General features: G+C 39.8%; 1 protein-coding gene across 1 annotated transcript in view; it reads left to right on the top strand.

Moving 5' to 3' along the window:
• The window catches only part of ROBO2 (roundabout guidance receptor 2), a 1,747,433-nt gene that overhangs the window by 22,855 nt on the left and 1,709,577 nt on the right, over window positions 1-15,001 (top strand). The window contains exon 2 of the mRNA XM_023184988.1: window positions 14,801-14,922. Within this exon, the coding sequence (XP_023040756.1) occupies window positions 14,814-14,922 (109 nt within the window). The 5' untranslated portion in view covers window positions 14,801-14,813. The remainder of the gene's footprint in view (window positions 1-14,800; window positions 14,923-15,001) is intronic.

The raw sequence follows: 15,001 nt of genomic DNA, 5'->3' as shown, positions 1-15,001 counted from the left end.
TCTCCCATTCTTGCAAATTATACTGTTCCTTTGAAACTCAAACCCCTTGGAAATATCAGCCATGCCCCTTTGGTATTGCCATTATCAACAAACCTCCTTACCTCCTTCCTGGGCACTCTTATCTTTTTCTTTTTTTTTTTTTTTTTTGAGATGGAGTCTTGCTCTGTCGCCCAGGCTCGAGTGTAATGGTGTAATCTCAGCTCATTGCAACTTCCTCCTCCCGGTTTCAGAGGATTCTCCTGCTTTAGTCTCCTGAGTAACTGGGATTTCAGGTGCACGTCACCACACCCAGCTATTTTTTGTATTTTTAATAGAGATGGGGTTTCACCATGTTGGCCAGGCTGGTCTCGACCTTCTAACCTCAGGTGATCCACCCGCCTCAGCCTCCCAAAGTGCTGGGATTACAGGCATGAGCCACTGCACCTGGCCTCTTGTCATTTATTTAAGGCTTTAGACCTTTTGCTCACTATCATCTTCAGGCAAATTCAGCCATCATTTTAGTGGCTCAATATTCACATGAAAAGACTGTTAAAAACCTCTGTTCCCCATTTTTTGACATCTTTATTTCCATTACTTTTTTCTTTCCCCCAGTTTATTGTCATCAAATCTGAAACATTTTCTATAAGAGTATGTACCACCAGGATCTAGATGCAAATATTCTGCCTCCTAGACATCACTCCTTGCTAGCTCATTGGCTCAGATATCTTCATTCCTACAGTCCTTCATTTTCATTGAGACTCTTCTTAGGCCACAGCTATAGCTGCTCCCTCACAATCCATCAGTACTCTCTTGCCTTCAGTTTCCATGTTCAAATGCCATAGTTCATCTTTAGCACTCCCTTGCACCTACCCTGAGCTTCATTTTCCCACTATTAATAGAACAATTTATTTGTTTCTATTTCTCTTCCCAACTTTTAAATATTGATGTTTGTAAGGGTTCCATCCTAATTGCTCTTCTTTTCTCTGTACACACATACTCTCTCTAAGCTCTAAACACTGCTAAAGAGCTAATCATTTCCAGTTTTAGAGTTTGGCCCAGACCTTTGTTCTGGGAGTTGATGATTTACATGACAATAGCACTTGAATAACTCAGATGTAACATGTCCTGGTTTCCCATATGTCAGTAAGTGGCACTGCCAGCCATGCTAGAAGCTTATAAGTCCTTTTTGGTCCTTCCTCAATATTCTGACAATATCCAATTCAACATTCATTTAAAAAATATTTTGGTTCCAAATTATCTGTAATTTCCTCCACTTATTTTGATTTTCAATGTCCCCAGTCTAGCCAGATCCACATATTTTCTTACCTACTCTATTTTCCAAGGCTCATCCTTAGTCAGCCTACTTTAATTCTTAATCTCCTACACTCTGTTAGCTACATAGAAACCAAAGTCATCTCTTAACATGTCTTTCAGTTTCCAACTCTCCATACTTTTCTGGTGTACTTGGACTAAGACCTATGTTCCTCATCATTACTAATAAATACCTGTACAGTTTCACATATCCTTCTCTTTCAGCCACATCTCACATTAGTCTTTCTTCCTTTTGTACTTCATCCAGATTCCTACTTTTCAGTTTTTCATTTCATCCAATTCATAGGTTTCTTCTGAATGCCAAGACCTTGCTCATATATTAGGGCCCTTGAACATAGTGGGATTTTTCCCTAGAAGACGAAGCTTTCTGTATTGTATGAAAAGCTAGATCTTTTTATTCTCAGGTTTTAGCTTAAATATTACCACTTGAAAGAAGTTGGCCAGGTGCGGTGGCTCAAGCCTGTAATCCCAGCACTTTGGGAGGCCGAGACGGGCGGATCACAAGATCAGGAGATCGAGACCATCCTGGCTAACACAGTGAAACCCCGTATCTACTAAAAATACAAAAAAACTAGCCGGGTGAGGTGGCAGGCACCTGTAGTCCCAGCTACTCTGGAGGCTGAGGCAGGAGAATGGCGTAAACCTGGGAGGCGGAGCTTGCAGTGAGCTGACATCCGGCCACTATGCTCCAGCCCTGGGTGACAGAGCGAGACTCCATCTCAAAAAAAAAAAAATTAAAAAAAAAATAAAAAGAAGTAGTTAAAATCTGTATAATCCAAATTAATATTTATTTTTTTTCTTTTTCTTTTGAGACAGGGTCTTGCTCTGTCACCCAGGCTGGAGTGCAGTGGCACAATCTTGGCTCACTGCAAACTCTGCCTCATGGGTTCAAGCAGTTCTCCTTCCTCAGCCTCCTGAGCAGCTGGGACTACAAGCACGTGCTACTACACCTGGCTAACTTCTTAACTTTTAGTAGAGATGGGGTTTTGCCATGTTGATCAGCCTGGTCTCAAACTCCTGGCCTCAAATGATTCATCCACCTTGGCCTCCCAGAGTGCTGGGATTATAGGCAGGAGCCGACACGCCCGGCCCAAATTAAAATTTCTATATATGAAAATTATATATATATATAAATCTTATATAATCCAAATTAAGATTATATCTGTTTAATGTTCCCCCCAACACCCACTGTTGTGTATTCAGTCCCTTGCTTGACTTTGCATGTGAACACATTTTGTAATAATCTCCTCTCTTTGTTTAATTGGGTTTCTGTACCTGTCTTCGTCTTCAGAATTAAAACCCTAGGAGTACAGGACTGTGGCTTTCTTACTCACCCCTGCAGCTTAGAAACTAATATAGCATTTGATATATATTTGTTAAGGGAATTGGTTAAATATAGACCACTAAGTCCAGTGAAGTCCTTAGTCTATTCACTTCATGTAATTTCCAAGAAACAGAGCTTTCTCAACCTATGTTAATGAATCAGATATGAGATCTGTTCTGCTGGAGATGGTTTAACTTTAAGTTCACTTGAGAGAGTATCAGTGTAAGTAGGAATGGTTTTATTCACTTAAATAATTTCATGGTGTTTAGGAGGAGAAATCACCCTGCTTCTTGAGGACTCTGTGGCTCCTGTGGGCTCTCAAATGATTGGAAGAGTACTACCAAACCTGAGTTTTCAGGTCTCTTCGTTATATTCATTGAAACTTAGATATTGGGAACCCAGTCCCGATGGTTAACGTGGGTTCTTTCCTATTTCCTGTGCGTCTCTGCTGGTTTGAGAAATAAAGGGAAAGAGTACAAGAGAGAGAAATTTAAAGCTGGGTGTCTGGGGGAGACATCACACGTTGGCAGGTTCCGTGATGCTCCCCGAGCCATAAAACCAGCAGGTTTTTATTAGCGATTTTCAAAAGGGGAGGGAGTGCAGGATTAGGGTGTGGGTCACAGAGATCACATACTTCACAAGGTAATAAAATATCATGAAGCAAGTGGAGGCAGGGAGAGATCATAGGACCACAGGATGGGGCGAAATTACAATTGCTAATGAAGTTTCGGGCATGTATTGTCATTGCTAACATCTCATCAGGAGACAAGGTTTGAGAGCCCACAACCTGTCTGACCAAAACTTACTAGGGGGAGTTTCCTCGTCCTAATAAGCCTGGGAGTGCTACAGGAGACCCAGGCTTATTTCATCCCTTCGCTTAGACCATAAAAGGCGGCTGCCTTAAGGGGGCATTCATAGACCTACCCTCAGGGTGCATTCTTTCTCAGGGATGTGCCTTGCTGAGAAAAAGAATTCAGAGATATTTCTATTTGCATTTGAAAGAAGAGAAATATGACTATGTTCCGCCTGGCTCACCCATGCAGTCAGGCTCAAAGTCTTATCTCCCTTGTTCCCGGAAGATTGCTGTTGTCCTGTTCTTTTTTCAAGGTGCCCAGGTTTCATATTGTTCAAACACACATGCTCTACAAACAATTTGTGCAGTTAACGCAATCATCACAGGGTCCTGAGGCGACTTATATCCTCCTTAGTTTACAAAGAAGATGACAGGATTAAGAGATGAAAGTAAAGACAGGCATAGGAAATCACAAGGGTATTGATTGGGGAAATGATAAGTGTCCATGAAATCTTCACAATTTATGTTCAGAGATTGCAGTAAAGACAGGCATAAGAAATTATAAAAGTATTAATTTGGGGACTAATAAATGTCCATGAAAGATTCACAATTTATGTTCTTCTGCCACGGCTTCAGTCGGTCCCTCCATTTGGGGTCCCTAACTTCCCACAACATCTCTCCCTTTCTTTTTATATAAATATGCCATGGCGATGAAGGCTTGTTCATTCTCTCGATTTTGACGCAGGATTCTTTGACTGGTCCAGCACACTAAAAATGAGCCGATTAAACAGGGAAACACAATTCCAAAATTTACTACAGTGGAGCCCCCCAGTAGACTTGATCCAAGTCATGGGGTTCAATCCATAAAGATTTTCTGCCACCTGATCTAACGCCTCGGCTCCAGGCACAATGGATAAGTGAGCTTGAGAGGCTTCAAAAATTTGTTTCTTTAATTTAGTTATGTTCAGTGATAAATTATCTTCCCCACCCAGAAGGTGTCCTTCGACCGTTTCCCACGAATGGTCAGTCTTGTTATAGGAATACGGGGTGATATGGAAATCAGAGATATTCCAGTCGCACTACATTGCATGCGATGTTCGAGCCAAATAACAGACTGTCTTAAATCATCAATTTGGTTAGCCAATTTTTGATCAATGCCTTGTTGAGAATTCCACATTTGGGTGGAATTGGCTTGCCAATCATTAACAAAATGAGCTGTTTGAATAGATTGATATAACACCATTCCGGCAGTGGTGGCCAGTGCAGTGACTGTAATTAGGCCCATGATCACAGCGATTAAGTGAAAACAAATCTCTTAGATCTTTTTTGAATTCGCTGTAGCACTTCATTAATTAAATGTATTGAGGGGGACGATTCCTGGGGTCTGGGCATAGTTACTGGAATCCAGATTCCTTCTCGAGCTCGAACTAACATTACATTTTCCTGGAGTCAAAATGGGAGTTAATACAAGTATATAAATGACAATTAATGCATTGGACGGTTTGGTTGTTCATCCAAATTTTGATATTTCCCAGTAACAGCATATAAGGAGGCTTAACACAGCTCTGTATGGGAACAGTCAGGGTGGAGGTAAGTAAAGCAGAATGTCTGGATCTACATTGATACTGAGGACAGGGGACGGTAGCAGGGACGATAGACAGAATAGTTTCCCCTTCCCGTACTCACAGTCCAGACGTGGCAACAGCCAATTTCCACAGTTCTGGGAATATCATAGGAGGCCTCGGCGGGGTGATGCCTTTATCTTCCCATTTTAAGGGAAAGAACGAGCTGAACCTCCTGTGCGAAGTAGAACCATGATTCTCCTTCTCCAGATAAGAAATAAAATAAGTAGCCTCCAGGCATTCCCTTCCGCCAGAGGAGCAGTTGTTTTTTAAGTAGCCCTTTGGTGCCCAGTCTGTTACTAAACCATATGAGTCATTTTTAAATATTACTGCATGTGAGTTAACACAGTCTTCCCAAATTAAAGTTTTAGATGGGCCCTCAACATTTTTAGGGCATGGTTTTCCTGCAAGTTTATGTTGAAAGTATGGGGCATCTCCCATTACTCCCCCTGTCATTTGTCTTAAAGGAGAAAGGGAGAGGCCGGAGGCCACATGTACCAGTTCCTCTGTAGCTGATCTCTCTGGAAGATAAGCAGCCCAGACTGGAGTTTCTAGACGAATACAACCAGGTGCCTGTCCGAGGCACAGAGGGGGGTGTTTATAACCCGTGATAACATTAAATGCAGTACGTTCTTCTCCTGGTCGAGCAGGGCAATGGTCATTGTTTGGACGAACTGAGGCAAGATGGTGCACTTCCGGGTTCTTCTTCACCACCAACTCTTCCCGGGCGCGCGAAAATGCAGCCGGCGCCCAGGGAGGGTGCAGACCAACTGGGCATGCGCCAGGTGACGTCAATCTGAAGAGACCAAGATTTACCTGGTCGCACCTGTGGAACGCCCCTGACACGCCCATGCCCCACCTATTGCCCTCCCACTCCTAGAAAAGCCGCTTTCCTCCATTAAGCCACGCGGACTTCCCAGTTTCTCATTGCTGTCGGAACTGTCGGAACTCCGTCAGAGAGCTTGGGGGAGGGGAACTCTGCCGGCCTTCTTTGCCGGAGGCCGACAGACTTCTTCTCCACACCTTAGGTTACTAAAATAAACTTGCAGTTTTGCGCCTGACCTTTGCCTACTTGCTGGTTCTTTTGCTCGCTTTGGTGGTCTTAGAAAAACAAGACAGTCATCTGTAGCTCCAGGCTTCCACACACTATCGTTAGTGTAGATTTCCGCAGGAGTGTCCATCCAGGTGAGAGGTCGAGTAAGTGGAGGGAAAGGCACATAAGCCCAATAAGAATAATTATGTGTAAATCAGTGTGAGAGGAAACTGGTGAGACAAAGTATAAAGAGGAGAATCATTAAATAAAACCCATTGTAAGTGAGATTGAGTGCTGAAGGAGGAAGAGAAAAACAGGGATGTTATTTTCAGGCTAGTAGAAATGGTGAGATTTTTAGGTTTGTAAGGAGAAAAAGGTAATTGGAAGTGGGATTAGTTAGATGGGTCTCCATTGTCATCAGAGAGGACTGAATCAGACCCATGTACCAGCTTCTAGGGAGTTGGCATAGATCTCACCACGTCTAAGGGCAGACTTCTTTTCTCCGTGGTTTTCTTGTGATGATGATCTGGTGAAACACAAGCATATCCTCTTTCCCACATTAAGTAGAATCAGAGATAATATTTAAAGGTTTGGGAAAATCCTGTAAGGCAGTAATCACAGCAATTAGCTCTGTCTTTGGAGCAGAAGTGTAAGAGGCAGAAATAAGCTTGCCTTAGGACCTACGTAGCCAGCATTGCCATTGCTGGAGCCATCAGCAAACACTGTAACAGCCTCAGGAATTGGCTGATCTTTGGTTAATCGAGGCACCACCCAAGACATTTTTATAAAATCAAACAATTTGTGTTTTGGAAAATGATTGTCAATAACACCAATAAAATCAACCAATGAATTTGCCACAGTACTGAATGTTGAAAGGCAGCTTGAACTTCGAGCTGATTTAAAGGAATTACAACGAGCTGCAGGCTTCTGATTATTGATAGATGGTACAGTAAAAGCAAATTTTTCATAATCTGATTTATGTAAAGCAATATAAAAAAACAGTCTTTAAGATAAAAAACTATGAGAGGCCATTGTATAGGTATTAAAGCAGGGGCAGGCATGCCAGGTTGGACGGCTCCCACAGGTTTAATTATACCGTTAATGGCCCTTATATCAGTTACCATCCACCACTTGCCTGATTTCTTTTTTACTAGAAACACGGGAGAATTCCTGGGGGAAAGAGAGGGTTCCACGTTTTTAAGTTGTAACTGTTCAGAAACCAATTGAGTTAAAGCCTCCAGTTTTTCTTTAGAAAGCGGCCACTGCTGAACCCAGACAGGTGTGTCAGATTTCCATTGTAAAGGGATAGGATCAGGAGGCATGGCAGCGGCCGCCACTAAAAAGGATAACCCAAACCTGCCCTGTTTTCTTTTATAGTAACTGGAAGGGGTTTAGTAATCACTTCATGCTTTGGAGCGAGACCAAGCCTGGAAACAAACCCCATGTTTTCCATCATACGCTGACTGGGAGCACCATAAGAGTTATGTGGAATAAAAAGTTCAGCCTCAGGATCTACTAGGCCCTCAAAACTTTTTTCCCTGAATGTATACGGTGCAGGTGGGCCATTTGTTTAGAAATTACATTAATCCAAGAAGCAGCCTTTTCACCTCCAGAGCCTATCCCAGGGCCACGTGTCTTAGCTCCTTTGTTTAAAATGATTTTAGGTAGTAAAAGCAATTGAGCTTGTTTAATAATAGTAAAAGAAACAGGAGCTTGGCCTGGGGCACGTGTTAGAGAAATTATCGGAACCTGTGAGCTGAGCCTGGAACCTGTGAGCTGAGCCTGCGTAACTAGAATGCCATTAGTCCGTTTCAGTCGAGCCTGCAGAGGAGCCTCTTCTGACCATCAGGTACGAAATTGTAAATGCTGAAATGGGGTCAGAACAGCTTTTGCCAAAAGGCCCCAGTCTGAATGAAGCAAAGTGACCTCAGTACAAAAAGTTTGTAATAACATTTTAACAGAAGGAGAAGTAGGGCCATACTAAGTAGAAGCATCCTTAAATTCTTTTTAAAAAGTAAGATTGAGTGGCGCATACAGACGCAGACTGGTTGAGAGTGTGAGAAAGGAGAATTGCAGGAGTAGAAGAAGCACAAGTACACTGGCGATTTCTGGCGTTCGTGTGTGGAGAAGGGGACAGAGAAGCAGGCTGAGTGGATGGCAACGTGACTAGTTGAGGAACCGAAACGACCGGAGGGTGAAGGGCTGAAGTGGAAGGAGGAGGGCCTGCAGAATTACAGGTAAATTTTAGTTTGGTCCCGGAGCCATTAGGTGACACCCAGAGGCAAATGCTGCAAAGCTTTGAAGAGGGAAAAATTAACATATCTATAGTCCTGGGCTGTGTGAGTCGCAGCAGCAGGAGTTTCAAGTACAGGCTCTTCTCTTCGTGAAAAACAGTAAGGTAAGTAGGGGGTAGCGTTAAGTCAAATTTACCAGAGTTAGACATTGAATTTTCAGTATCATTAGGTGGGGGAGGAGCAGCTGAATGGAGAGGCTGATCAGATAACGAAGGCCTTGTGGGATAGAAAAGTTGATGAGGTATTAGGACGGCACGCACCAAGGCCCAAGCATCCCAAACAGTGACAGGAACATAATTCCCTGTTGAGACCACTTCCCTGAATGTTGCAACAAGATCCCATACTTTTACATATATAGTTCCTTTTTCAGGAAACGAAGGACAGTATTTTTCCACCGCCCTGAAAAGAGTGACCATGCTCTACAAACAATTTGTGCAGTTAACGCAATCATCACAGGGTCCTGAGGCGACATATATCCTCCTCAGTTTACAAAGAAGATGACGGGATTAAGAGATTAAAGACAGGCATAGGAAGTCACAAGGGTATTGACTGGGGAAGTGATAAGTGTCCATGAAATCTTCACAATTTGTGTTCAGAGATTGCAGTAAAGACAGGCATAAGAAATTATAAAAGTATTAATTTGGGGATTAATAAATGTCCATGAAATCTTCACAATTTACGATCTTCTGTCATGGCTTCAGCTGGTCCCTCCGTTCAGGGTCCCTGACTTCCCGCAACACTTAGACATAGATGATTTGTCATTAAGTTGTTTTCCACTGAAAAGTCAGTCTGAATATAGAGCCTTGTTTTCTTCAGATCAGAAAAACTGGGTTACTCTGAAATCTGTTTATCTATAATTTTTAAGTAAGTACAATTTTATAAACCAGTTACTCCTAACTTGAGAGGCCTGGAGGATTTACTACAATGTGTATTTCAGGGCCACATCTGCAGAAGTTTTGATACAACATTTCATTACTAATACCCCTGACAGTACGTTTTAGAGGCATCCTGTGTCTTTCAGAAGCAGAACGTTTATGCACCACACTTTGGGGAGAGATGTGCATGTTATGTTACCATTTAAAGATGTCTGGTTCTTGTGGGGCAAATTGGCAAATGATTTATCTGAACTAACAGCATTGTGGAATTTTACTACTTTAGAGTTTTCAGGAATCTTAGAGCTGTTTTCATTTGTCTCGTACATAGAGACTGAACCTTGAAGACATTAATTAATTTGTCACAGAAATTAAATGGGGTCAAAATTTACATTTCCAACCCATGTCCGTGCTCTTCATTCTAAAGCATGATGGCCTAGAGTCATATTTTAGCCTCTAAGTTTTATCTTATTAAAAAATAAAATAAATAATTGTAAATACATACATGTATTATATCTATATATACAATTTATATACATTACAATATTAATTTGAATTACACAGGACTTTGGACATCACTATTAAAGCCCAGGTACAGTTTAGACTGAGATAAGCCCTACCTGTGAGAATTTACTAAGGTCAAAAAGACTCCTTTTAATCGTGACTCAGTGGCACCTAGTCTAAGGACAAAGGCTCCAGTATATATCTTAATCTAAGTTATTACTGAATATAAGTCATGTGATGGCTTCTAATGAAAATTTTCCATTGAAAAAAATCAATGTTAATAACTGGAACTCGAGAGCTGTAATGGGCTCTGCTGTGTTTTTCTGGCTTAGATTGTGTGCTGTAATATGCTAAGAACAGGAATTGATGACCTGTGAGCTATGGTCACTTCCTGATCTCATTTGATTTTTTGGTCTTTAGTTTTAAAAGGGTGATCAGAGAGGTTGCTTTATAATGGAGAAGTTGAACAAAAGGACCATCAACCTGCAGGCTCACTGGCACAGCCCAAGTTTCACTGGACAAGCATTTCAGTAAACAGGACTATTGCCAACAGCAATACTTGCAGGGAAGCTTTGTTCCAGAGAGGATTTTTTTTTTTTTTTTTTAAGAAGCTGCTAGAAGAACTGACACTAGAAGCTAACGAGAGTCACTCTTTCTAGATAACAATGAAATAGCAAGTCTGAAGACATTACTTACCTATATATAGAAATGGACTGTATTTAAGAACCAACTTTATACATACATAATATACCTAGGCTTGTTGGTCAAGTTGGCTGGCTGGGGAAGAATAAAACTATCTAGAAGATCCACATGAGGAGTGGAACCATTCCGGGAGGGCAGACAGATTTCCGATGCCACAGATTGAACCCGGAGATGCTCTGTAATTGAAGTGGTTCTAATACCCGGAAGCTTTGATTTGCTCTTCTAATGTGTTCTAAAGCCACTTAATTCAGGACTATGCTTCCTAGTTGGTACCTATAGATGTAATGCATCTCAAACTGTGGTAGTATTTCTCTAGGCTCTGTCGGACAGAACAACTATCCGGAGATAGGCTGTGGAGCCTCTGGGCTCCACAACACATTTCACAGCGCTGTGTACTCCAAAACACTTGCCTAATTAAACTAATGTAGCTGTTGGGTAAGACAAGAAGTCATACGTGAACATTCTTAAAGTCTGTTCTCTTTTGCCTTGTGACCTTAAACATTTGAAAGAGCAAGATGAACACTGTTGAATGGAAGTGTGTTTCCATAGTCATAACCAATCTGAAAGCCTACGTTTTACCTCTCTGTGTGCTGCATATCCAATCTATTTTATGGGCAGAAGAGCACGATGGGCTCAACTATCTAGGCTTTAGGAGTTATTTTAATCTTTAAAGAGCAATAGATACAAGTGAAAGTACATACATAAAGTAGGTATTTAGTATTGAATTTTTATCCTCATATGCATGAAAAGGGTGTTCCAAAACAAGATTAGAGAAGCCCATGGCATGTCTTTATGGTTAATGTTACTTTGGTTTTTGGTTCATCTGCCATGCTTCTTATAAGTTACGTGTTTTTTCTTTCATGGAACAATTGTTTTAAATGAATTGATTTTACTTTTCATCAGCACAATTGTTGACTAATACCAAAGTTAGTTAGGAGGTTATGGTTTTTATATTTATAGAATGGCAGGGACAGCATTTAGATGATACATCATAGTAACTTGGCATTTATGAAATATTAGTTTTCCATAAACATCAACTCAGAGAGGAAGGTTACATTTTTTTAATTATAATAATATTCTGAAAACCATCTGTCCTTTAAAATGCTGCTAAAATATATATTGGAACCGGTGTTTTATATGCCAATCCTTCCTGAAGAGTGTTTTGAGATTTTTTTCGGATACTGCCTCGGTTCTATATAAAATAGTAAAAATTATGCCTTTAAAATGACTACTGAATGTAGGTAAGAAGAAGTTTAGGAAATGTTACATAAAAATAAATTTGCAAAAGTAATTTACTGAAGGATTATTTACAATTTGATGGGTGGATCTGGATATTTTGATACTAAGTAAAAATAGTTCCACTATAATTATAAGGGAACAAAGCTCTGCAAGTAGTAGTTAAAAGAATGTGTATAGGCCGAGCACAATGGCTCATGCCTACAATGTTAGCATTTTGGGAGGCTGAGGCGGGCGGATCACCTGAGGTCAGGAGTTCAAGACCAGCATGGCCACCATGGTGAAACACTGTCTACTAAAAATACAAAAATTTGCCAGGCATAGTGGTGCTTGCCTGTAATCTCAGTTACTTGGGAGGCTGAGGCAGGAGAATTGCTTGAACCCAGGAAGCGGAAGTTGCAGTGAGCAGAGATCGCGCCACTGCACTCTAGACTGGGTGACAGAGAAAGACTCTGTCTCAAAACAAAGCAAAATAAAAAGAATGTGTGTACACACACACTACATGCACATCCACATATATCACTAACGTTGGTTTTTGGCAACAACTTCCCATCTTACACACTGTCCACTAATCAGTTAATCAGGCACCACTGTTGTTCTTTTGTAACATTCGTCATTTTTTCTTCAATGTAAAATTATAAATAATTCAAATGTGTGTTGGTGTGGCGGTTGAGATTTGCCCTGGATACCCCAATTCATTCACAAAACATTCCAGGTTTTGAGTTAAGTGGTACTCTAATTATATCAGTAATTTAAACCTCAAAAGAGATTCATTATGTACACAAAATTAATGTGTAATTAAATTTATGAGTAACATTAATTGAAGAAATCGGAAACATAAGGTGGCTCACACCTATAATCTCATTGCTTTTGGAAGTCTAGGTGGGAGGATACCCTGACCTTAGGAATTTGAGACCAGCCAAGCAACATAGTGGGATCCCATCTCTATAAAAACATTAGCCAGGTGTGGTGGTGTGAGCCTGTAGTCCTAGCTACTTGAGAGGCCGAGGCAAAAGTATCGCTTGAGCCTAAGAGTTGGAGTCTGCAGTGAGCTATGATCACACCACTGCACTCCAGCCAGAGCGATAGAGGGAGACTTTAAACATAAATAAATAAATAAATAAATAATCACAAAACACTCAGAATTCCAAATCCAGATACATAAACCACAGGAATACTTATATAAACACACGTTATACATACATATAGGTATGATAAAATACACTTCTGTGTTCAACTTGGGAAAGGTTGATGATTTTAGAAACAAGCTAATAATTCTATTGCCTTATGCTCTAATGATTTTCAATTTGAAGATGTTTATTTGGGATCAAATACATGAGGCTCCACACACAAGACATCTTTTTTTTCCTCTTCTCAGCATCGTTTTCTGGCTGATTATTGGACTACAATTGGGAGATCTAGAACTAAATTCCTGCTTAGTGTTTACTTGTTCAGAGCATAGGCTTTGAAATCATCTTGTTTTGCCTCAGTCTCCACAACAGTACCTACTAACCTCACGACTAGGGGATCGTGTAGCATTTCTCTAAGCCTTGTTTTTCTTAGCTGTGAAGTGGTAAGTTTTGAAAGTGCTTTGTTCATAGGATTTCTGTGAAAATTATATTGGGTAAAGAATATAAGGCATTTAGCATAGTAAAATAACTTGGATTACAGTAACTTTTCACGGAGTGTTTGTTAGTACTTAACCTGTCATTGTCATCAAAATTCTGTTTTTACATATGAACTCAGAAATGTCATTGTAACCTTCTCAACTCATTTGATCATTTAAAATGGGGAGGTTGAGTTAGGTGTTTCTTAAATTTCTCTTTAGCTCTGATACTATGAGTCTGAAATTAAGTAATGCAAAGTTGGTAATTAAATCCTCCCCTTTTCTGATGTATGAGAAAGGGAGAAAGAAAACTTGTGGCTGACTGGATTCCCTTGCAAGTTTATTGGAATTGTAATTATATAGCATTTTGAATAAAGGGTTCATTCTGGAAATCATTAAATTTACTTTTCTTAACTCCATATTTTGTCAACTGTGGAAAAATTGGGATTTTTCCCAATTTAAATCGGAGTAACCTCTGATTTAAAATTCCACCTGCTAACCATTTAAATTGTAGTCTTGTAATTTCCTAACTTTGGTCTTGAAGGTGTTTATCATTCTTATGCATTATTATACCGTGTTATATATTTATGCAACATAAAATGTATAGTTTTAACTATTGTACATGTTTACATATGGAAGGTGTAGTTTTGGACTTATCGTTATTTAATTTGCTAGTTTTGCTTCACTATTTATTTTTGACACTTATCCATATTAGTACATGTAACTCAAGTTTATTCTTTTGAGCTATTGTGTATCATTCAGATGTATGAATAAATAAATGCTTTGGTGGACATTTAAGTATTTTCATGTATCAATATGAAAAGCAGTTTCAAAATGAACATTCAAATATACATTGTCATATATATGTATAATATTTGCATATATGAAAGTTCCTGTGGGTTATGTATCTGAAATCAAAATTACAAGTGTTTTATGACTTCTATAATTAATTTTACTCTCAATTTTAAGTAAACAAGATTAGTTTTTGCACATGATGAATCTCTTTATTCAGTTAAAATTACTTACATAATTAGAATACCACTTAACACTTGAGATTATTTTCAAGGGTATTTATGCTAAACTTACATAAATGTGTTAAAAAGTCCTTTTGTATATATGTAGAGACTACATGGTATATTACATTCATTAATTTGCCTAAGTATTAAGTTATACTTAAGTAGTGTCCATACACAATTTTTTTGCTTGGCTGAACTCCAATGTGTATATTGGGAGTACTTTTTAACATTCATGGGTTACATGGCCTGTTTTGGAAAATGATATTAAAAATGTAATTCAGATGAATGCTTAGAATAAAGGTTAAAGATGAATGAGCTTTCATATTAATCATCAATATGACAATCCTAAAGGGAAGCAAACGTACCTCCTTGTAAGCAAGATAATTCGGAAATGCACAATGCATATTAGATACGGGATTTGAGCTGTAATATATTTCTCTAAGAATGTAATTTATTGTACTTTCATATCCACCCGCTCAATATGCAGAGTTGAAGATGCAATGGCCAGAAGACATGAAAGTGTCACGAGAAGGATGTGGACGTGGGCTCCGGGGCTGTTGATGGCGACTGTGGTCTTTTGGGGTCATCAGGGGAATGGACAAGGCCAAGGTAAGTGCAAGGATATTCTAATTCTTTGAGAGTTGGATGTGAATTTACTTTATGATGAAATTATGTGAGTCTTTGGTTT

The sequence above is a fragment of the Piliocolobus tephrosceles genome, chromosome 2 (assembly GCF_002776525.5).
Source record: "Piliocolobus tephrosceles isolate RC106 chromosome 2, ASM277652v3, whole genome shotgun sequence".
Taxonomy (NCBI): Eukaryota; Metazoa; Chordata; class Mammalia; order Primates; family Cercopithecidae; genus Piliocolobus; species Piliocolobus tephrosceles.
Note: the sequence above shows the minus strand (reverse complement) of the source record. Positions and strands in the feature narration are given on the sequence as shown.